We start from the raw sequence: 26155 nt of genomic DNA, 5'->3' as shown, positions 1-26155 counted from the left end.
CCCGAAATTTGCTGCACAGTGTAATTTACGAGATATCCACCATTGAATATTAAAATTTTATGTTTTTTTACCATCTGTATTTTTGCAAATATCGGATTCACATCTCTCCCGATATTTTTATTTTAAAATATACATTTTTTAATTAACAACAAATTTATTAGTATTATAAGGAAAGAATTATTTCAAAATAGATACCATGTCAAAAATTATGTGCACTTAAATTAAAAAATAAAAAGTAGTTTTTTCGCTTTTTTTTTAAAAAAAAAGTAGTATAAAAAGAAAATAAATAACGCGTTTATATTATTCTCAACGGTAAGATTTTGGGAAGTACTATAGAAGAAAAATAATTTCAATATTTCTATAACTGCGTGGTCAAGAGCCTTCCGAATAGGGTTGCCAGAATTAGATTTGCAAAAAGCTGGACATTGGGATCTAAAAAAAAGCTGGACAAATAAAAAAAAGACTGGACATAAAAAAATATAATTAGAAAATTTTAATTTTAGTTTTGTGTAAATAATTTTTATTAAAATATATTTTTATCCATTGTAAGACCCCATTCACACTAGGCAATTTAGTTGCGCAAGTCTCTTGCCCAACAACAAAACAGCATGCTAAATTTTCTTCTCCTCAACCCGACATTACCTCTGGTATCTACAAACACAAGAGACTTGCGCAACTAAATTGCCTAGTGTGAAAGGGGTCCAATCAACATATATTTGTATTACACGGTGCTACAGAGAGGAAAAAAAGGTGTGGGTTATAGGTCTTGTTGAGTACATTACAAATTGTGTCAAAAACTTTTTCGAAAAAGTTTATAAACTTTTGCAAATTTAAACCGATTTAACAAGTAATGTCTCTTTTTTTTTTTTTCTATATACAATTTTCTTAAAAACATTGTACAAAAAATAGGTTTTCATAGAAAATACATTTTATGCATACATTTTATGAAAGCTTAATTCTTTGGCTTTCCATAACCATAACTGTTTTTTTCGTTCTAAAAATGTGTGAGTTAGAGGTTTATATTAAATTTTTATTTAATGGAAATTTAGCATTTTTAAATTCTTTATGCAATTATTTTATATCTTTTATGAAATGTTGTCAAATGCTACAATTTTCTATAAAATAAATCAATATTTTTAAAAATGGTATCAAAGTTTTTCATAAATATGTTTGAATGAGCTTTATTTCATTAAAACCGGTTAAACGTCATACAAAAACCGGTTTGTCAAAAAACCGAAAAGTTAAAAAACTGAAACCGGTGGGTTTACAAAGATGAAAAAACCGGTTGACCGGTTTTGGATACTCTAGTTAGAGGTACTAAAGAACTACGACCTAAATTTTGAGGGTGTTTCGGTTCAGTTCGTCATATACATATTGTTACGTTTTAACCTTTTCAAAATGTTAGTTTATTTCCTTTAAATAAACCGGATACTTTTGATTGCAAATAAAAGCCGTTTAGTAGTTTGAGAATTGTAACAACTCTTTATTTATTTAAAAATGTACAACAACAGAATTAAATAGTCACTCAATGTTTTTTTATACACGTTTGCAAATTCGCAGAAATACAGACACAACTTATAATGTACACAAATTTACTTGAAAAACACAACACACTTTAAGGCACTCAGTTGATGTTTATTCGAAAAGCGTCTCTGATAAACTCACTCACTACTGCAACCTCTGCAACTATTTATAACACTGCATAACCATCTAGAAAGCTCTATTTCTACAATGTTCTTTAACTGATTATTCGAATTCGAATACAGCGTTGCCAACTTACGATCAATGGTCAACTGAAATCTTTTATTTAATAATGCCCACAGATATGTTACAGTTTGCTATTACAGCACTGTTATTTGAAAGCATTAAGCTACTTTTAAATCAGCCCTTAAAAACCTTATATTTGAATTCAAGTACAATTTCGTAACACTGCCCCCCGCTTAAGCCTGTTCGTCCCGAATAGGCATAGATTCACTTCTCCCACAGGCAGCTAGTCGTTGCAGATGTTCAACTTTAATTCCCGATATCGATCTTCCACATTTCCGTATTCTATCAACCATGTCGTCCAATTTCTTAACTACCCTATGTAGTCCTTTGCAGTGATTCCTTAATTTGGATGACAAACCCTTATTACGTTGCACAGTGGTTCAGAAACGTAGTTTTTTGGCAATAATTCGGTATCTCGGGAACTATTAGAGATATTATTACGAAATTTCACATGATTGGAGCTGAGGTGTTTTCGAGTTGATTTGCAGTTGTTCAGCTTCCTAGGGGTAATGGGGGCCAGTACGTGGCCCCTCAAATTTGGTCACCTCGGGTCTTAAATTTTTAAAAAAATCGCCAAAAATCCATTTATGATCCGAATGAGCTGAAATTTAAAATATAAATAGTCCTTGAGAAGATCTACTAAAAATACGCTTACATATGTAGGTTATCTCTATGAGTTGAAGAGATATTTAGGTTTATTGATTTATTTTTTTTTATTTTGCTCGATCTTTTTTTGGTTTTTTAGTTATCGCGGGCCAACGGAGGGTCGAAATTTTTTTTTACAAAATCAGCTATATTGGCGATAAAATTCTAAATAAAATACAAACAACTTGCTAAGAGTCATGTCGTCCCTATAAAAACTTACACTCATCCAAATTTGAAACATGTAAAAAGTCCGTATTTTTTACGTTTTTTTACCAAAAAAGTGCGTATATTTTTTCTTTTGTAGAAAAAAATTTTCTTCGGAACTATATACAATTTGTATATGATCCGGAAAGAGAACATAGTAGAAAAGCGTGTAAACTAAAATTTGGCTCACTTAAGCGGACATAACACTCCCCAGAACTATCCAAACTTGGCCAATTTAAAAAAAAAAAAAAATTTGGTTTGAGTAAAAAAATTTAAAAAGGCAAAGCATCGATCCTCGAAATAGCCCCCTACTTGTATAGCCCTATATGTTTCTTAAATACTAGCAAAGTTTTTTTTACTATCACACGGTAAATAACGTCACAGTAGGCAGTTTTCTAAAAAAAACTGAGTTTTTGGAACACATTTTCCCCGTTTCAGGAATTTCGGTATTTGAAAATAAAAAATGTCAAAAATTATAATGCCATTGATTTAAGGACATTTGAGTCTATATCAGTTCCAAATTTTGTTATGATATCTTTAACCGTTTAAATTTTACATTAATTCAAATTTTATATTTTTCTTCATGGAAAATCACCATATTATATTTTTTTTTTTAGTTTTTACATTTTCTAACTTTGGATGCATGTAACTTTTTATAGGGATGACATAACTGTCTCCAAGTTGTTTCTATTTTATTTAGAATTTTATCGCCAATATGGCTGACGCTGTTAAAAAAAATGTCGACCCTTCGTTGGCCCGTCATATCTAAAAAACCAAAACAAGATCGAGCAAAATTAAAAAAAAATAAATCAATAAACCTAAATATCTCTTCAACTAATATAGATAACCTACAAGTCTAAGCGTGTTTTTAGTAGATCTTCTCAAGTACTATTTATATTTTAAATTTCAGCTTATTCGGATCATAAATGGATTTTTGGCGATTTTTTTAAAAATTTGAGACCCGAGGTAACCAAATTTGAGGGGCCACGTACTGGCCCCCATTACCCTTAGGAAGCTGAACAACTACGAATCGACTCGAAAACACCTCAGCTCCAACCATGTGAAATTTCGTAATAATATCGCCAATAGTTCCCGAGATACCGAATTATTTTTAAAAAAAAGCTGTTATTGCATGCGCAATAACAGGCTTGTGAAGCAAATTTTCCCTACCTTTTTTTTTGTTTTTTGTACCGGAATTGCTTAGGGGCAAAAACGGGCAGCTGAATTTTTAATAAATCGTTAGCTGAGACTTCAGGCTTTAATTCGATATAAGTCTCGGGCTAGAGGTCGTTGGAGATCAATAGGTACAATCCATAGAATTTGGAGAAAATAAATATTTTTAGACAATTTATAGTATTAAATTTTTTTTTTTTTTAATTTTCAAAAATTTTTTTATTTGCATATATATCATTTATAACATCCAATTCTATAAAAAAAATCATTATAGTGTCATTACAAGAATATTTTAACAGCATGAAGCGATAAAAGGTAGCATATATAATACGGTCATTTCAAACGCATTCACTTAGGTCACCTTTGAATGTCTGTGGACAAAAAAGTAATAAAGATATAAGCCTAATACTTTTGGTACATATTAATTAGATTGTTTATTACAAACTGTGAAAAAATCAGGTAGATCAGAAGACATGAAAAAAATTAATTAATGCCGCCCTTGAACCAGTGTGCGTTGTGAGCTATATCTGGTTTTCATTTGGTCATTTGTCATTTTAATTCGTCTCCGAACGAGTTCATGCATTTCTTTTTCTGCTGAAGCACCTTCACCCATCTTGGAACCCGGCCTGATGATATTTTCTCTGCGGGACAGACCTAGCACTCCAACAGGAACCATATTGTCGTTGCACTGTTCAACGAGGGACTCCATTGTTACATGGCCACTTCTCACATCCGCTGGTTCTAACACCATCAAACCATTGTCTATACAATCCTCCACTTCCTCACGGGCCTATACCAAATCCTCTGACTGCGGTGGCAACCTTTTGTGCTCAACAAAAACTAACTTTCTTACTTGAGACTTGCTCTCATATCCGACGTCAAGGGGTATTTTAATATTTTGCCAATTCATGACTTTTTGTCCCATATCCAAAGTAATGCTGTGATTAATCATGAAGTCTGCACCAATGATTACTTCGTCCACATTATCGGCAACAACAAAGACATGATTTACGCTAATACCACCAATAGTTAGTTTCACATTAACTTTACCATGGACAGCGGCAGGCTCTCCAGTAGCGGTGCGTAGACTTACATTGCAAATTGGTTCCACCGATTTCTTTACTAAATCTGTTCTGATGATAGACTGCGACGCTCCCGTGTCCATAGTAAGGATGTGCTTCCGGCAGTTGATGTACCCACTAGCAGTAAGATTGTTATTTTCCTGCTGCAGTACTGATATGGAGATGGTAGGGCCATCAGGTGTGGGTGTCAGATCCTGTCCCTCAGTGCAAGCTCGCTTTAAAGGTGGCTCCTGTAATGCTTGATGATTCGCCAGCTGGTTATTTCTTGATGCTGAAACATATCTGATTCGCTTTATTGGTGCTCTGCAGTTTCGCTGAATGTGACCCATTTTTCCACAGTTATAACATTTAACTTTGGCTTTAGTTTGTCTCTTACTTAAAGCCTTTAAAACTGCCTCTTTTAATTCCTTTAATTCGTTGACCATACTTCTATAATTTTCAGCGACAACCTCGATCTTCCGCACACTACACACCTGGGGCTTTGAAATTATCTTTGCTGTTTCTTCTACCAGCGCGAATGAGACGGTTTCAAAGAATGACGACTTTGGTGTGGCACATACCGCATATTTTATCTCTGGATCGCGAATACCATTCACAAATGCCTCTATCTTCAAATGCTCCAAAATCGAATGGTTCTCCCCTGGATAAATAAGCTGTAGCAAACGCTCGATTTCCATCGCAAAATCTTGTAGCGTCTCATTGGCATTCTGCACTCTACCACGCAATTCCATTCGGTATAATTCTTTTTTATGTTCGCCACCGTACTTACGTTGTAGCGCCTCCATTATGTCATCATAACAATTTCTGTTGCTCACTGGCACGCTTTCAAGAACTATTGCTGCGTTCTCTTTCAAGGCCAAAATCAATTCTATAGCTCTTTCTTCATTACTCCATACATTTCTCTTGGCAACTGTATCAAACTGGAACTTGAACACATTAAATGGTGTGGTGCCATCAAAACTAGGAGCCTTTATTCTACTCGATGTTTCTGAAATAACTCGCACCGGTCCGTCTTGGCATTGAAGATTATTAATTTTCATTTCCAGATCGAGAAATTTATTATCAACATCTTGGGATTGTTTTTCTAGGCCGCTAGAAAACACCTTTTTGTCAACGACATCCACTCTGCTGTTAATAACCTCAGACATTTCCTGAATTTTTTCATCTGTAGCTCTAGAGGATTCTTGAAGTTTCGCTTCGATTTCAGCTAAGTGTTTGATAGTTTTTTTGACTTCAGCTTTAACCTCAGCACGAAGTTTCTCGTTGTCGGCAAGAAGTTTCTCATTGTCGGCAAAAAGTTTCTCGTTGTTTACCTTAGAAGTTTCTAAGATGGTTCTAGAATTTTCGTTCAATTTCGCTTCCAGGTTCTTGTTGGCTGTTTCCATTTTTTCCATCATAGCCGCCAACATTGTGCTTAAATCCATGCTGCTTGTTGTTGAACGTGTAGAAACTTCCATTTCTTCCTTATACTCGAATTTGATTGCAAATAAAAGCCGTTTAGTTGTTTGACAATTGTAACAACTCTTTATTTATTTAAAAATGTACAACAACAGAATTAAATAGTCACTCAATGTTTTTTTTATACACGTTTGCAAATTCGCAGAAATACAGACACAATTTATAATGTACACGAATTTACTTGAAAAACACAACACACTTTAAGGCACTCAGTTTGTAACAGTTTTTTTTTTGGTATTTGAGAAAAATTATATTCTCAATTGTATTTTAGGAGAAAGATAGTCAAGTGGGACTCGTGTAAATTTTACGGCTAGCAAATCAGTGGTTGGGTGGTTCATCGACTATTCTCCATAAATCTTTATTACAAATCTTATTTTTAGAGTCCCTAAAGCCACTTGAAATAAGAATAGTATATAATCAAACCAAAAAGATAAAATCTAACAGAAATAATCAAATAAACAAATGATCTACTTGTCATTATGTGCAATAGCAGATGTTATGCTAACTTTGCCTCAGTTACCCTCCCCGCCTGTGATCCTCGGGCAACAAATGTAATAATTCATAAGGATCCCTAACAAAAATAGTTTTCTACACCATTTCCAAAAAAGGAATACTCAGTTATGTTTATTCACACATTTTAAATGTTTTGTTTTTTTTTTTATTAATAAAAAAAATAATTCATTTTCACACTATATACTAGCTTAAATCTAAAAAGGACGTTTAGTCCAATAGCACAATTTTAAAATTATTTGTAGATAACTCTTTATAAAGTATAATAAACAAATTTATTAATAAAAATTTTATAAATCTGAATTTATTTGCACAGTGTCACACGCGATATCGTATATAACATATTGAAATTGTTACTATAGCGAAATTAAAATATAGGAAGAAGTTCATAAATTCGTATTGATCACATTTATTTGTATACATATATGTAAAACAGAATATTTATTTTGTTTTCTCAATCAAATCTTTTAGGTCTTCCATTGGAAGTTAAAAAAAATTGTGTTTTTGTTTTTTTTTATATTTTTGTTTTATCAAATGTTAAAGAGATGCAAGCAAATACGAGAATTATTAAACCAAATCAAATTAACAGAAATTCCACTAATGTTAAAAAAATGCTTTTCAACATTGCATTGTTTATATATATTTTTTCTTTTTTTTACTTCGAAATTAATTTAGTTTTAGTTAATTTAGTAATTAGTTAGAATTTATGAAAAATATAATATGGTGATAATATTATTTTAGACAGTTATAAAATGTTAACATTTTCAAAAAATGGAATTTCTTCAATTTGATTCGGTTTTCAATAAATTAATGGCGTTTGATATATTATGTTGTTTTTGTAAACAATGGCGAATTAACATCAATAATAAAAAATTGGTTTTTAACAATATATGTATAATTTAAATATTTTTGAAATGATTTAATATTTGATATCCATCAACATAATATATCAAAACAAACAAATAAGAAATAAAAGAATCAAACTTACATATATACACACGATGAAGGCCTCCAGCGCTGCTTTTGTAGGGTTGTTGTTGTTTTCTTGAACTTGTTGTTAATGTTATTGTTAAACTTTAACTGCTCTATTTATTTATTGATGAATTCTTCATTATTTGCTCAATGCATTTCTCTCACTTATACTTATTATTATTTTTGTTTTGCTTGTTTTTTTTTATGATTCTTTCTTTTAGTTTTTTGATTGTAATACTGTGGGATAGACACAATTTTGGTCAGAATGGTAATATTTTTATATATACACATATGTATATATTATTATAATGCATATTTTTTTAATTATTTTTTTTTCAGTGTGATCTTATTTCATGTATAATAGTTACTATATATACGTATTTACCCGTCTTCTTATATTGTTTTTTACTTATTTAATTTCACTTAAATTCTCTATATTTTATATCTTTTAATTAAATTTTTTATATTTTTCATTCTAATACCAAGAAATACGCTTTCATGACACTGTGCGACGAAAATATTTTATCTTACAATTTTATTTTGTTGTTATTTTCTTTATAAAATTCTTAATGATTTAATTCACATTATTTTGTGTTTTTCTTCACTTTTTCTATGATATAATTTTTTTGTAATAAAAATTCTCGCCACCGTAGATATGTATATGACAACTTGTATGATTCTGATCACAATAAACTGTAGGTTTCTTTTTTAAGTTGATCAAGTTTTATCGGTACAACTCGTTCTCCGACTGGAGTGTTAAGGGATTGTCTCCCTCGAGAATTGTTGAAGACAATTTTGATCACTAGAGGTTTTATTTCGGATCAGTATTTTTTTTGTTCTTATTTATCATCAACAAAAACAAAAATGTGTTTTCTTCTGTTAGGTGTGAGTTTTATGCCAAGTACTCAGTTAAGTTTTCTTTCTGTTGTTTTAAGCAATAAGTAAGACAAGTTTTCACACTTTGAATTAATCTGATGGAGGAGCTGTAGTTTTTGGTAATTTTGCCTTTATCATTGGTGTACCCAATACTGCAACCAATGTGGGTATTCCGAATTCTTGGCTTCTATCGGGACGTGTGGACAAAAACTAGGTTAAAGTATTTTAATCAATTAGGAAGGAGAATTATAAGTGAATTTCCTCATTAGCTTACCTTTCCTAAATTTCAATTTCCGTAAAGGATGTGTTATCTTCATCAGGTCACAACAGAAAGAATGCAAAATCACATTTTATTAACCATCTTTATTTTTTTGTAAATCACGATGTCTATCAACTGCCGTTAAGAAATTTTATAAATCCTATCTACAGTTTTTCTTTCTTAAGTATTTTTTTCTTATGTTGTTATATACAGTTTTAATCGGTCAAGCCCCTCCTAATATAATCAGTTGTTTGAATTTGTCTGGCATTATTGTTTTTTTTGTAAAAGTTTCAGTGGGTCTTTATTTTTTATTTGCAACGATATGGCAGTTTTAGCAAATATTCAAACCATATAAAAATACATATTGAGTGAAAACCAGAATAAATACTCAAACCAAAAATCACACTCAAACTTCAAACATATGAGTTTTATTTTTGTTTTTACATATTATAATAAAGTGGTGAGAATATCATTTAGATTTTTTTTCTCTGACTGAGTTAATTCTATATGTATTTATCGACGATTCAAAAATGCCATCAGACTACACTGACCTACACATTTGTTGACACATATTAAACAAAAACAAGCAATGTTACATCTAAAAGATTATGATATTTCCAACGTTTTTATTTTTTTAAAGTATAAAGTAAAATTAATAGATATAACTCAAATATATGTAGAGTTGTTTAATTTAAAATTCAAGTTTATTAAATAAAAGAAATAATATAAGGTAAATAGAGAAATATATTGAGTGTTTAAAATGTTTTGTTACGTCCGCGCACGACCGGCTTGTTTAAGAGGTTGAAGATGACTGTTTTTGTGCGTGCTGTTTTCCTCCTTTCTTAATCTCCTACAGATCGGCCTTCCTGCAATGGATTCGCCTCGAATCCGTCTTCATCGCCATCATCTGGCCAGGGCTTGATGAACTCGGCACAAGTTGACGTCAGCTTAGGGCCTTCACCATGGCTTACCTTCATTACATCATAGGTGTTGTGCGGCTTAACTTTTATGACACGATAGGGACCGAAATACTTCGATTTCAATTTGAGACCGCCTCCCAGCTGCGTTCTCTTGATAGCAACTAGGTCGTTGACACGATATTGTGTAGCTTGCTTACGTCTCAGGTTGTAAGTACTTCTGTTTTCGTCTTGTAGTTTACTGATGTTTTCTTTAGCTTCTCTTCTAGCTTCGGATCGTTGATGGTAGAAGTTTGTAATGACTTCCTGCTGTAACAACTCTTTGATACGAATGTCGTCTTTGTTGTGCATTTTAACTCCAATTAATATCTCAAACGGCGTAGAATCGATGCTTCTGTAGTATGTTGAGTTTAAGATCTGTTGAACCTTTCCGACGTATTTGTACCATTTACTCGGATCATCTAAACTTAACTTGGCTAGTACTGGTACAATGATGCTATTCATCCTTTCAATTTGACCGTTGGCACGTGGTAAACCTGTTGTAATCTTAGCGTGTTGAATACCTTCGTCTTCGCAATACTGTTGAAATTCGCCAGAAGTAAATGCTGAACCTCGATCGGATATAATCTGGACGGGATTTCCAAAAGAAACACTTTGTTGTTCCAATTTTGTTATGGCGTCTTTAGCTGTAGTGGACTTCGTGGGGTAAAGCCAGCAAAACTTTGTAAACGAATCAATAACGGCAAATATATGATTGTAGTTCTTGTTTGTGGACTCCAATGGTCCGAGAAAGTCAATGTGGTAAGTCTTCAGAGGTATTTCTTCCTTCGGCAATGGATTAAGTTCACCTTCTTGTTTGCCTTTTTTCCTATTTATCACGATACATGGAACGCAATTAGCAATATGATGCTTTATTTTCTCCTCGAGTTTCGGAATGTAGTAATCACGGCATATTAAATCCTTTGTTTTCCTTACGTCAAAATGTCCTTTTTCATGGGCTTGCCTAATCACCTCTCGCTGAATGCCTTTTGGCACGACTAGCAGCTCATTATCGTTGACGATTTTGTAAAGAATATCACCTTTAAGAAAATAGTCCTTATAATTCGTTGTATTCTTCAAAATATCTTTTACGGTTAGTAGGTCTTCATCTTGTAATTGGGCACGTTTAATCTTTTCGATGATACTATCTTCGTTCGAAATTATCATAACAGGATAACGGGAAAAAGCGTCGACGTGTTTCATCTGCTTTCCAGCCCTATGTTCGACCTTGTAGTTATACTCCTGTAGAAATAATATCCAACGAGCGACACGGGTGCATAAGTCTTTCTTCTCGAGCGTCTTGGTGAAAGCGTTGCAATCCGTAACGAGCTTAAAATGTATCCCAAGCAAATATACTTTGAACTTCTTCAATGCTTCGATGACAGCAAGAATCTCTAATTCGTAGCTTGAATATTTTCTCTCCGGTTCGGTCGTCTTCTTACTCATGTAATATACGGGATGAAGTTGGTTATCGTCAGGTGACTTCTGTAATAGAACTGCTCCGTATCCGTCCATGGATGCGTCGGTATGAACTTCGGTTTCATAGTTCTGATTGTAGATACGTAAAACTGGGTTCTGACTCATAACACACTTCAGTCTATTGATAGCTGATCTTCATTTATTTCAAATTTCCTATCCTTCTTCTTCAAGTCCGTTAATGGTTTTGCAATAATTGAGAACTCGGCTATAAACTTACGGAAATAACTGGCTAAACCTAGGAAGCCTTCCAGTTGTTTCAGGTTTTGGGGAATGGGAAATCTTATCAGCGCGTCGATCTTCTCGGGTGACGGCGAAATCCGTTTGTCCTCTATTACATATCCCAGAAACTGAATTCTCCTTTTCAAGAAATTACACTTCTTCAGATTTATTATCAAACCATAATCTTCACAAAGTTCCAAAACACTTTTTAAATTTTGTATCGCCTCGTCTTCGTCTCTAGCGGTTATTATCACGTCGTCTATATATGGTAAAGCTATACCTTTTCTGTTTAAATCTCGAAATACTGCGTTAACGTGGCGCTGGAACACACCAGGCGAATTTGATAATCCAAATGGCACTTTCAAAAATTGATATTGTCCACTATGAGTGACAAATGATGTATATTTTCTGCTTTATTCCTCGACGGACACGTGGAAGAAACCGTTTTTGAGATCTATCGTTGAAAATATATTGGTGTCTTGCAACCGATCCAGTTGGTCTTCAATTAACGGCAATGGAAATCGATCCTTCTCAATCACCTTGTTGATTCTCCGGAAATCGACACAAAGTCTTGGTTCTCCATTTCGTTTCTTAACAAGTACCACGGGACTACTATACTCCGACTCGGATGGTTCAAAGATGCCTTCTTTGAGCCATTCTTCAATTTGGTCATCGACTATTTTTCGTTCCGTTATCGGCAAGCGTCTTGGACTGCAGTGAATTGGGGTCTCATCTTTAACAATTATTTTCATCTCGACATTTGTTGTCTTGGTTTTCACTGGTCGATAATTCGTAATTAATCTTCTCACTTCGAGCTTGGCATTTTCACTTGCACTGTCGTCTATTTCACCTTTACTTACTTCATTATCGGGATCTTCATATGTGTTTATCACCATCATTTTGTGAATTTCCTCTACTGTCTCGTTCAGGACCTTTCGTATCTTCAAACCGTCTGAAGTAATGTTTATCTCACTAAACTTACAAAATTCGTTACCCAATATTACGTCGACATCTATAGAATCGGTAGGCACTACGTGAAAAGTTAAGATATATTCGTCGTCGTCAATATTTATATTCTGCTCAAAATTTCCAATTGGCTTAATCTTATTCTGGTTTCCCTGATTGCCAAAACCAACGAGATAGAAATCTGATTTACCAAGTTTAGGACTTTTTAGTCTCTCATAAACGTCATTAGAAACCACATTAAATTTACTCCCTGTATCGAACAAAGTCTTCGCTGAAAAAGGTTGGTCACACAAAAATTGTACCTCGAACTCCATCGGATTCTTTTTCACTGTTACCAGCTGACGTACGTTTGCTTTTTCTTGTTTTGTAGGACACTGCTTGGAAACATGACCGAATTTGTTACAGCTGAAACATTTAACGCCCTTGTCCTTGTCCTTACAATATTTAGATTCATGGCCTTTGCCACCACAATTAAAACAAGTTTTCTCCTTTCTGTCGTTCTTGACTCTGCTCGTTGTTGGTTTCTCCATCTTTGGTTTGGTAGATTTGTCCACCATCGTCTCGTAGCATTTTAATTTGATTTTAAAATCCTTCAAATTAGTTGCGCCATATAAAATAGATTTGTTTACGGTCAAATCATTAATACCGTCAATAACATACTCCATTAGGGTGCTATCGTCAATACTTCCTCGTGAAGCCAACTCTTTCATACTAAAAAAGTATTGATGAATTGTTTCGTCTCCATTCATTCGTCGTTGTATCATCATTCTATGCAATTGTGCACTATTCACTGTTGAACCAAATTCATTTCTTAATGCCTTCTTCAATATGGCATAAGATGTAATACCTCTTTCACTGGACACGTACAGTTTGGCCAAACCCTTCAATGATTTTTTTGCAAAAATAAACATCTGGAAATCATCAAAACCCATAATAGAAGATGTTTCTTCAAATTCATCTATCCATACATCAATTGGCATATTTCCGTCGCCGTCGAACGAGGGAATAGAGTCTTCAATATCACGATAGTTTATTGCAAACCGTTGCATGTTCATACATGTACTCTTCCGCACATTAACAAATTCTGCATTCTGCATACCGTTACCATCGTCTGTACTTCTTGCCATACTCTGCATCGTCTTGCTTTTGCTGCCGTCGTTAAATTCAGCTCTGCCCACATATTTGTTTTCATAAGAATTGTTGCTTGCGTCGTCATGTTCAATATTCTTATGATCACCGTCGTTGTTGTTGTTGTTTGCGTCGTTATGTACAATTGTACCGTCATCATCGTTGTTAACATCATCATCGTCGTTGTTGATGATTGCGTCGTTTTGTACAATTGTAGCATCATTATCGTCGTTAACATCATCATCGTCGTCGTAATCGTCATTGTCAAGGCAACACATCAGTTGTCCCTTCTTCATATTAGAAAATATGTGTTGAAACAAATCGTCTTTGTTGTAACCTAAACCCAATACATTGCATACAGCAACCAAATCAGCATCACTCAGGTTCTCTTCAACATATTTTCTTTTCTGTTCATACTCAACGTCGTGTTCTTTAAAATCAAAGCCAGTAAACTGACGTACACGTTGTCGGTTACCGCGGTCACCGTCTTCCTCAAAAATTAGTTTGTGCATGGCAACGATTGCCATTCTCTTTGCATTTGCAACATTGTGTTTGATATCAACAAAATCACCCAAAGCACTCATATTTACGATCGTTTGTCTTTTCGTGTGCCTTTGTTTTTATATCAAAGAATGTTCCTGTTACTCGCGCGTATATAAAAAAACACAATTTTGCCACTTATTGCAAAAAACACTAGTTGTGGTCTCTCACAAACACTATCTTGATTGCAACACACACACTATTTTTTATACACGGTTTCACGATACACACGTACTCTCTTTCTCAATATTCTCTTTTAAAAAAGTCGTTATATTTGTTTGTAAAAAGGGGTGGTTTTTCTCTAAAAACACTATTCAAATTTATTCACAAAACTGCGATATTTTCATAAATTTCACGGCACTTTTACATTCAAATATTTATCACTTTGATCCGGGTTGAGCCCCCAAAATTGTAGAGTTGTTTAATTTGAAATTCAAGTTTATTAAATAAAAGAAATAATATAAGGTAAATAGAGAAATATATTGAGTGTTTAAAATGTTTTGTTACGTCCGCGCACGGCCGGCTTGTTTAAGAGGTTGAAGATGACTGTTTTTGTGCGTGCTGTTTTCCTCCTTTCTTAATCTCCTACATATATAATTTGAAAAGAAAAAATACATTAAAATTTCGAAAAAAAAATGCAGAAAAATTCAAAACTGAGTAAGACAAATTTTAAATCATAAGGTTTCTCTAACTTTCCGTTACAAGTTGATGTTTATTCGAAAAGCGTCTCTGATAAACTCACTCACTACTGCAACCTCTGCCACTATTTATAACACTGCATAACCATCTAGAAAGCTCTATTTCTACAATGTTCTTTAACTGATTATTCGAATACAGCGTTGCCAACTTACGATCAATGGTCAACTGAAAGCTTTTATTTAATAATGCCCACAGATATGTTACAGTTTGCTTTTACAGCACTGTTATTTGAAAGCATTAAGCTACTTTTAAATCAGCCCTTAAAAGCGTTATATTTGAATTCAAGTACAATTTCGTAACAATATTTATATTATTAAATACTAAAAACACTGCCACTTTATTTCGTTTTTGAACTTACGAATTTTGGAAAATTCCAAACCTAGAGGTTTGTAACCACTTTGAAAATCTTTACAAACTTCCTCTAAATTTGTTCGTATTAATATTTCAGATCTAATCAGATAGAATGACATTCGGTTTATTTCTTTAGTGTAAAGATTGTTTAAAATAGTAAAAATTCTTTCACAAAAAGCTTTGTTTACTGGTATTGTAAATTACGAAACATACGAGTACAACTTTTCTTAAAATCACGAATTCATTCCTTTCACCTTTGATAAAAACATAGGACCATATCATTTGACAAATCTCTTGGCATTTGTTTATAAACTTCACGAAGGCTGCAGTAATCGATATATGTATAGTTTATCGTTATCTATTACTTCAGATAATTGAAGGTTTTGCGAAAGTTTTTGTAAATCTACCCAAGAAAATATGTTTTTTTTTAATTTAAAAATGCTATTCTTTAAAAAAATGATTTTCTAATTAGCTGACCGCTGTTTTTAAAAAGTCTTCTACTTCAGTCTTAAAGTTTTTTGTTCATTAGGCGAAATTTTTTTCAAAATGCTGTTAAGTTTGGTGGCATAAAATTTTTAATTTTTTCTACTTTTGAGGCTATTTATAAGTTCGGTCATTATATCGAGCAACTCTAAAACTGTACAAGAGTCTTTCTCAAGAGCTTAAATAGTTGTATGAAATTCCTGCATTATGTTTTGCATAAAATATAAAAATGCTTCTGATAATCCTTAAATTTTACATTCTTCTTCTTCATTGACGTCATTATCAGAAATTAAATATGACACGTATTCACCTAAAACTTTTTTGCATTTATTTTGCACTTTTTTTCATTTCTCCCACTGTGACCCAAAAGCTCGGTTTTAGGTTCTCGCACAACCACGATATGAGATTTTTGTTAACCATCCTTGGGTGAAGTTTATTGTTAATCTTCTCCATATGCAAAGAATCATCTTTTCTGCCTTTCTTTCATTTCGGAAAAGCCCAAACATAGTTTAGTTTCTTAAAAGGCCCAATAAAATGTTAGCATATTTAAACAAAAATATGAAATACGAAAGGAAAAATTTCGCGTTAAAAATGGGAAGCTCGATTTTGACTTTAGACCCCATGGTTTCTTCGGAAAAACTTCTTAGAATTCATCGTAGATTACGATTTTGATAACCGCTTTGTGGAGAAAAAAAAATGACCCACTCTACGAAACATACATACTGGGGTTCACAGCTAATTAACCCTAGAGGAAGACAGCTTTACAAAGCCCTAGTTGACATATTCAGAAATGTAGATAGAAATTCAATATCTACGGAAATATCTTTTGATTTATCGTCCGACCATTCACACGTAATAGTCACCTATTATGGGAAAAATATACCTAAATCTCCTGAAAATATTCCGTTTTACAAAACAAATTGGCTTAAATACAGGAAGTTCATCAGTAGCTATATCCACACTAATCCATATATACAGTGTGAGGGAGAGATAAACGAATGCGTCAATGACTTCATGTCATTAATTACTTCGGCTCTGGATCATTCAAGGATCGAAATCTCTACAAAGCCAAAAATGCATATTTCCAATTCAGATATTGAACGATTGCTTCTCGAAAAGAGAAAGCTTAGAAGAGAGTGGCTGATGGTAATTGGGCAAGAAATGCTAAGGACAAATCATTAATTTATGCCGAGCACCTACGTAATGTATTTAAGCCAAATCCACCCAACAATGATTTTGTACTTGAAAATCCTCCTGTTCATGAGACAGCGGATGATCATATCAGAGTAAGTCCCGAGGACGTTCGAAAAGTTATCAAAAATAACATAAATACAAAAAAAATCTCCAGGATATGACAAAATTACGCCATCCAAGATTAAAAACCTACCGCATTTAGCTATAATCGAGCTATCTGTATTGTTTTCAGCTATCACTAGACTAGGCGTTTTCCCAACAAATTGGAAAATTGCTCAGATCATTATGATACCTAAACCAGGAAAAGATTTAACAATGCCGTCTTCATACAGACCTATAAGTCTACTGCCCTGCATATCAAAGTTATTTGAGAAAATATTGCAATGTAAAATTATGCCATACTTAAATAACCAACATATTATCCCAGTTCATCAATTTGGTTTTCGTGAACAACATGGAACCATTGAACAAATTAATCGATTGATCAGAGAATCTTTTGAAAATAAAAAATACTGCTATGCTATCTTTTTGGACAGGCCTTCGACAAGGTGTCGTATAAGGGTTAATTCACAAAATTAAGTATCTACTGCCACCAAGTACGCATCGATTGCTGGAGTCATACATATCAGACCGAGTTTTTAAAATGAAATATTGCGATTATGTAACAGGAAATTATGAAATTAAGGCTGGTGTTCCACAGGGAAGTATTCTCGGACCAACACATTATTTGTATATACTTCTGACTTGTCTGTGTATTTAGTTCACATGCAGATCCACAGGTAGCTTCTACGGAATTGGCCAATTATCTGAGACTCGATAACGAGTAAATGAACTCAAAAGTAAACACATCACATTTACTATCAGAAGGGGTGACTGTCCACCTATCACACTAAATAACATAAACATTCCACAGACAGATACTGTTACATACTCTGGTATTCACTTGGATAGACGACTTACTTGGCGTCGTCATATAGAAGCCAAGATACACAAGATTCACATGAAGTTAAGAGCCTCTAGCCTTCACTGGTTACACAATGACCAATCAAAATTAAGCCTTTACTATAAAGTCATCCTGTATAAATGTGTTTTAAAATCAATCTGGACATATGGAATCCAATTGTGGGGAACGGCCAGTAATTCTAGTATTAAACTTATACACAAAAATGTGGGTTCATGAAACACGTCGCGCAAATTTGCACAAATGGGAAACTTAAGCGTTGAAATAGTATCCTTAAAAAGTATTAAGATCTTAAATTAACTAATATTTTCTGGGTATATTGCCATTGCAACAGAAAATCCATTTTTCGTAGCGTAAAGTGTTCACCTTAAATGCTGTTCCACGAAGGCCAATGTGTCTATCCGCTTGAGGCGAGTATGTCCATTATAATAGAGTAGATCCTGTACAAGAGGATTTGGATGAGTTGGCAGTTTTCGTACATATCTGGAGCATAAGGTTTTTATTTCGTCGCGAACAAATGGAATATTAAGGTCCTTATGAACATATAGTTACTAATATACCATGGGTCACCAGTAATTAGTCGCAATATTTTATTTTGTCGTCTTTGTAATTTTTCTATACTAGAAGCAGAAGCTGTTCCCCATAGTTGGATACCATAGGTCCATATTGGCTTAATAATAGCTTTGTAGAGTAGAACCTTGTAGTTTAGGTTGAGATCATAATGGGAACAATGGAGCCACTGAAGTTGTGTGGATTTCGATTCAATATGTTGAGACCAGGTAATGCGACGATCAAGGTGTATACCAATATATTTAATACGATTTTGCTCGGGGAAATCGATGTTATTTATATACAGTTTGGGACAGTTTCCCTTTCTCAAGGTGAAATTAACATGTGCGCACTTTGTTGGATTAACTTTTATCCTCCATTTGTTTAGCCATTTTTCGAGATCTTTAATATGATCCTGCAGACAACTAGAAGCAATTTCTGGATTTTTATGTACGCTTATAAACGCTGTATCGTCTGCAAAAGTTGACGTGTGTATCAGGTTATTTGTGGGCATATCTGTAGTATAAAGTATACTGAGGACAAAGTATACTGCCTTGGGAAACTCCTGCTAATAAATAATTACGCAGTAACTTGTGGGTATTTTGGGGTAATAAGGATTCTATTTTATATAAAAGCCCATCATGCCAGACTTTGTCAAAGGCTTGAGAAATGTCTCTGAAGAGTGATGAGCAATAATGTTTGTCCTCAAAAGCCTTTCTGATAAGAGTGACTATGCGATGAACCTGTTCTATGGTGCCATGATCCTTACGGAATCGAAACTGATGAACGGGAATGGTCGTTTATATATGGGTTCAATGCGTTGAAAAATACTTTCTTAAATAGCTTTGATAAAATTGAAAGTAGGCTTATCGGGCGATAAGATGACACTTGGCTAGCGTCCTTACCTGGCTTAGGTATCATAATTATTTCTAATATTTTCCATGATTTAGGGTAGAAACCAGTTCGCAAGATGGTTCGAATAACCGGTTTTTAGTGTTTTTTGTCAATTTAAGAATTGAGTTATATTAAATTATTTTTTATTAAAACAAATTAAAAAATGGTTCAGTCAAAAGAAAGGATGTATATTAATATAATATTAATAGATATTTTATATAATAAAGCTGAATTCACCCATGTGTTTCTGAAACATTTTTTGTTAGGAACATTATTTTTTTTATATGTAGTTTGAAGTTTTATTTTTGAGAGAGACTTCAAACTACATATAAAAAAAAATAATGTTCCGAACAAAAAATGTTTCAGAAACACATGGGTGAATTCAGCTTAATAGTTAATTGTATTTTTCCCTTATTTTTTTTTATTAAAGAAGAAACATGGAGTAACTGTTAAAATTGCATTGTATAAAATATTTAATTCAATATTTTTGAAAATTTGTCCAAATAATTAAAATCTTTTATTAAGTCGCTTGTTGTTGCAATATTAGTTCTTTTGTGTAGATTTTGAACTTCTTTTAATGTTAAACTGAGCTGAGCTTCTAAATTTTGCAAGTCACTTTCAATATATTCTAAATCAGAGTTTGATGAACTTTCATTAGTTCTGACCAAAAATTCAATTAAAAATTATTACAGGTGACGTTAAAAATCCATCTGATTATTTTTTGCTCGATATGTTTTCTGACTTCTATCTGTTAAAGTTTGCTAACATTGGTCTGTTAATTTAAATATAACATTTTTGTATTAAAATTTGTTTAAAATTAAAAAGGGGAATAAATAATTATTAAAAGTAATCGCATAAAATCTTAAAATAAATGTTACAAAATATTCGATTTTGTCGAATAATTCGAGACAAAAAAACCGGTTTGTCGAATAACTCGAAAACCGTCTTTTTGTAAAAACCGGTTTAAAAAAACTGTAAAAATGGAAATAAACCGATTTTTCGAATAATTCGAAAACCGGTTTGACAACTCTAATCTAGACCTTCCAAATATGCCTTTAGAGTTGACTGTTTGTCCTCCATAAGTGCAGTATGAAGGGTTCATTGACAGTGGTTTAATTGACTTTTCAAGGTAGGTGAACGGTGTAGTTGCCATTGTCTTCTAAGATTTCTCTTTTCCTTTATAAGGTTTTGTATGGTTGTTGAAAATTTATTATTTTTGGTGCCGTTGTAGCGTTTAAAAGGTGTAGCAACTTTTCGATAATGTTTCCAAAAACATGTTTATATCATCTTGTATTTCATTGTCGGATTTCAGTAAAATATTTTGATATACTTGGGAGCTTACATACTTTCTATATTTAAGCCAGTTAGTATGCCTATTAGGGAAACAAAAATTTTTTTCGGTGTTTTGCCAATTGAGCATTGATATAATAGTGGGAGAGTGGTCAGAAGACAAGTCGAACAAAGAGACTGTATAAAGCTGATCGCGGCTGATGTTCTGAGTCTTTTGTAGATCTGAAGGCCAATAAGTGGGCTGTTCAAAAGATATAACGTCAAGTTTAAGAGATGAGCTAGCTTTAAATAACTGTCTGCCCCTAGGAGTTGTGAGTCGTGAGCCCCAGAACGTGTGCTTTGTGTTGTAATCTCCTGCCGCTATAAATTTGTTGCCTAGAGTTTTGTAAAACGTTATGAATTGATCATCTGTTATTTTGTGTCTTGGGGGACAGTATAAAGAAGATATGGTGATGTTTTTGGCCGAAATGATGTGGCTTGAATGTGATCTGTTTTATATTCCAGCATTGGGAAATGTCTGATTTGATTACTAATTATTATAGCTCCACCACCACACGCTTTACCACTTGGGTGTTTTGTGTCGTATATAGAGAAACCTTTAATTCGAAAACAGTTTTTGAATGTAAAATGCGTTTCAGAAACCAGAAATATGTCAAAAGACTGAGACTTTAGAAAATTTAAAAAAAAAAAAAAAAAAAAAAAAAAAATGTATCAATGCAAAGTTTGTATGCAGTTCTCCTACGGTATTTTAATTATGTACATATTTAAACTTCCTAAACAATGCAACAACATATATACTTTGTTTACATTTACGATATGAAATGAACATAATGCAAATTATAATTTTTTTCACTGAAAAATATATAAAAGTATTTATTTGGTGTTTATATTAAGTTTTTTTATCCAAAAAAAAAATAATATTACTTCCATTTGTGAGTCGGCCATTTTCTATATTCTTTCCTTTTTTATTTGTGTGCGTAACTGCTTTTTGCGTGATTGCTTTTTTACTGCGTTTAAAATACTCATTTTCGGCATTTTGAAATAGTATACACAGTAAGCATTTTGTATGCCGGCATTATGAAACAGTATAATTTGTTCAAATACAATGCAACTAGCATTTTGGAAGTCAGCCATTCTTATCTGGTTCATTGTTTATAGGCCAATGCTTGAAGTAGCATACCCTGGTTTCTTAACAGTTCCTGCATCATGACTTGCATATTTGATATAAAGTTGTTCATAGTTTGTATCAGAAGCTCTATTGAGCTTTCTAAGGGCGATTTCTGTGAAGATCATTTGTTAGTTCTAGATTCTGGGATTTTGTGAGCGTATAATCGTACAAAAGGAATACTACTGGATTGATACTAAAATAAATATTTTTAGGTAAACAAAATATTTTTTTAAATTTATTTATTTTTTGTTTCCGCACAAAAATATAAGTGCATATTTTTTAAATTTTTAGGTCATATTTTAATTTTATTGAAGCATATTTTAGGCGCATATTTTCTAATAATAAATGCATGAAAATCCGCCCCCTACTGATTACATACAATAGAAGTCAAAAGTGTTCACGAATAGTTGAAATTTTAGTTTACACATTATTTCTTGCACATATCAACTGATCTGATAACATTTTCCTTTTGTTAATTGTTAAGCATTCGATTTACTATTATCTGGTAACTCACTCTGATACTAACAGAACTTTTATACGTTTTTTGAATCACATCTGAACGAAGTCACATGTGAACAGTATTGCCTCCCAATAGATTTTGTGAAAAATTAAATTAAATTTTGTTATTACATCTTTTTAATTTCTTTATTAAAAAAATACAAAATAAAGCACTTCAATAAATTATCAGTTACTTTATGCTATGTTCACACTTGGGCTTTTAAACGCGTTTAAGCAAAATTTTGATTAAGTTAATCAAAGCCGTTCACATTACATTTGAGATGATTAAGTTGACACTAAAATGATTAAGTTGACAAATAAAAAACAACAAACAAATTTATATTTCTTTAAGGCATTAAATATGGAAATAATACTTTACTAAAGATATCAGCAGATTATTTTAAACTTTTTAATTATGAAATTGTGAACATTGATGAATTATTTAAGGTTTCATAAGAAAAAAAAAAAATTCTGTCAAAATTTATTTATCGGTACTACACTAAAAGGTGGCCGATGCTACATCATCATCAGTTTGAGGTATGTTCAGTTGATTCTACGTGATTAATGAAGTGATTAAGATTTAATCATGTCAATTTGAAGTGATTAACAAATCATTTAAATGTATGGATAATCATCTCGATTTTGAAGTGATTAGAGCTTAATCACATTTGAGATGATTAACTCTGCAAATGTGAACATAAAAAACATCCTAGAAGATATACAAAATTGCTTAGTACTGATTAATTGCTAAAAAAATACAAAGTTTCTATCGGACTTTACAATAAAATAATAAAAGAAAATAATTTATCAGTCCCACGCCACAAATAGGGATTTTGGGGTCAAAAAGTCAATTTTTCAAAAACTTAATTTTAAAAATCAAATAATGCAGTTTTGTAGAGAAATGTTTAAAGATAAAATGTATGTATGTATAATTTTCCTAATAATACCATTTACCTTTAACATATTTGAAAAATATAACATTTCTACATCAATAAAAAAAATTATGGGAATACCATAAACCGTTAAAAATATATGCCCAAATCTATAAGCCTCTAAAGTTATTTTATTTTTGATTTTCCATGGAGAACAAGCTGTTTTTTTAATAAAATGAAAGGTGTTAGTGTCTTGTTTCGATTAAAAAAAATAGTTTTCGGAACAGGATGAAAACTTAACATTTTTTGTCGAATAATAAACGAAATATCAAAAAATTCTTAGCTATGTATAGGTTTCGTGGGCGGTGGGCGTCACCGATTTTATTGAAACTCAGCGTGCTTTCTTCTTTTGTTTTAGCAAATATTTGTGACAAATTTCTAGAATTTTGCTTGGACAGGAATAATTTTATGCCAAAAAATCGATTTGGATTGTATGGGCGGTATACGGTGGGCGTGTCCGATTTTGATAAAATTTCATATTTTTCTTAATTTTGTCCATATAATTCTCGGTGCCAAATTTCAATGCTCTACGACCACTCCTTGCAATCCAAATGTATTGCATTTGGATTGCATGGGCGATATGCGGTGGGCATGGCCGATTTTAATAAAACTTAGCATACGTTCTTCTTTTGTTTCAGAAAATATATGTACCAAATTTCTAGAGTTTTACTTGGATAGGAAAAATTTAATGCGAAAAAATCTATTTGGATTGTATGGACAGTAGGGTGGCCCTTAATAAACGAAAGTTGGATTTTGGCCATTCTCACCCTCCAGTTTGGTGAACATTAGTAAAAAAATCATCCTGAAAAAATTTTAAGTAAATCGGTTGGGGATAAGACGTGCCGCAAGCCCTCTGAAGTTTTGAGATGCATTTACAAGGGGAAAAAATGCATTTTTTCAGATTTGTAAAAATTTTGCCATTAAAAAATTACTTTTGCAATTTAATTTAAAAGAATCGAAATGTTTACGTAATTGTCGTTCTAATGAGACATAAAAAACAGAAATTGGTCAAAAAATTTTAAAGTTATTAAAAATTCGCCAGGCCATTAACGTGTCTCATGCAACTAGAATAAGAAAGGTAGGAACAAAATTAACATATTTTGATAAATATTAAAATTAAAGCTCATTTTTACTTAAAATATTTCCATATTTACTTGTATATGAGTTTTTGTCTTCGTAGGATACCGTTAACGTATTCTTAGGTATGAACAAAAAAATACATTTTTTTAACGGCAGTTTCAAAACTCCATTTTCAAATTTTTAAAAATTTTGTTAAGCAAATTTCAGAATTTTTTGATCATCTCATTGGGATTTATTAAGAATATAATAGGGAATAAAAATGTGAAAAAATTATGAAAATATCTCTTATAGTTTTTCGGTACCTGCGATTTAAATTTTGAAATTTTCGAGAAAATCCAATTATTTTGCAATTTTTAGGCGAATGACTTTAACATTTTTTGACCAATTTCTGTTTTTTATGTCTCATTAGAACGACAATTACGTACACATTTCGATTCTTTTAAATTAAATTGCAAAAGTAATTTTTACAAAAACTGAAAAAAATGCATTTTTTCCCCTTGTAAGTGCATCTCAAAACTTCAGAGGGCTTGCGGCACGTCTTATCCCCAACCGATTTACCTAAAATTTTTTCAGGTTTATTTTTATACCCTTCAGCTTCGTGAGAAGGGTATATATAAGTTTGTCATTCCGTTTGTAATTTCTACATTTTTCATTTCCGACCCTATAAAGTATATATATTCTGGATCCTTATAGATAGCGGAGTCGATTAAGCCATGTCCGTCTGTCTGTCTGTCTGTCCGTCTGTCTGTCTGTCTGTCTGTTGAAATCAGTTTTCTGAAGACCCCAGATATCTTCGGGATCCAAATCTTCAATAAATCGGTCAGACATGCTTTCGAGAATTTTGCTATTTAAAATCAGCAAAATCGGTCCACAAATGGCTGAGATATGAGGAAAAAACCAAGACAACCTCTATTTTTTACCTATTTTTTACCTATATCTGGATTACTAAGACATTAATATAGACAATATGGATATCTAATGATAGATATTTCAAAGACATTTGCAACGACGTATATAAGACTATAGTAAGTTGGACCTACAATGGGTCAAAATCGGGAAAAAAAATTTTGAACCCGAATTTTTTTTAAAAAATTGAAAAAACAAAAAAAAAATTTTTAAAATTTAAAAAAAAAAAATTTTTAAATTTAAAAAAAAAAAAATTTTAAAATTTAAAAAAAAAAAATTTTAAATTTAAAAAAAAAAATAATTAAATTTAAAATAACAATCGAAAAAATTTTTTTTTCAAAAAATTCAAAAAACTGGAAAAAAAATTAAATTTTGTTTACCTAAAAATATTTAAAATTTTGAAGTATAATTTGGTGAAGGGTATATAAGATTCGGCACAGCCGAATATAGCACTCTTACTTGTTTTACTAATGTTCACCAAACTGGAGGGTGAGAATGTCCAAAATCCAACTTTTGTTTATTAAGGGCCACCCTAATGACAGTGGGCGTTGGGCGTGGTCGATTTTGATATAATTTTATTTTTTTCTTAGTTTGATCCATATAATTCTCAGCGCTCTACGACCACTCCTTATAATTTTTGCAAAAAAATGTATGAAGCCATCCCTCTGTGCGACATTGTGGTGGTCGTCCACCGAAGCTATCTTCTGCTGATGCTCGGATTTCAAAGCGCTTTATCGTTTTAGAAGCAACAAATACTGCAGTTTCCACTGCAATTAGATTAATTAAGTGCTTATAGAGGCCCATGGAGTCAACATCAGTTACAAAACAACGCAAGGGCGATTACACTATATAACACCAAAAAAAATACGAGGTGCGACCAATATATTTTGATAGAGGAGACAAAAAAAAAAGGCAC

The 26155-nt window shown here is 32.5% G+C and overlaps 1 protein-coding gene across 1 annotated transcript; it reads right to left on the bottom strand.

The window, feature by feature from the left end:
* Window positions 1–12013: 12013 nt before the first annotated feature.
* LOC135949685 (uncharacterized) lies at window positions 12014–14278 on the bottom strand. Its single transcript, XM_065499239.1, has one exon. It carries the CDS (start codon window positions 14276–14278, stop codon window positions 12014–12016), a length of 2265 nt encoding a protein of 754 aa, XP_065355311.1.
* Window positions 14279–26155: the final 11877 nt, after the last annotated feature.

This window comes from Calliphora vicina, chromosome 1 (assembly GCF_958450345.1).
Source record: "Calliphora vicina chromosome 1, idCalVici1.1, whole genome shotgun sequence".
In the NCBI taxonomy this organism is placed as follows: domain Eukaryota; kingdom Metazoa; phylum Arthropoda; class Insecta; order Diptera; family Calliphoridae; genus Calliphora; species Calliphora vicina.
This window is presented reverse-complemented; position numbering and strand designations above follow the sequence as displayed.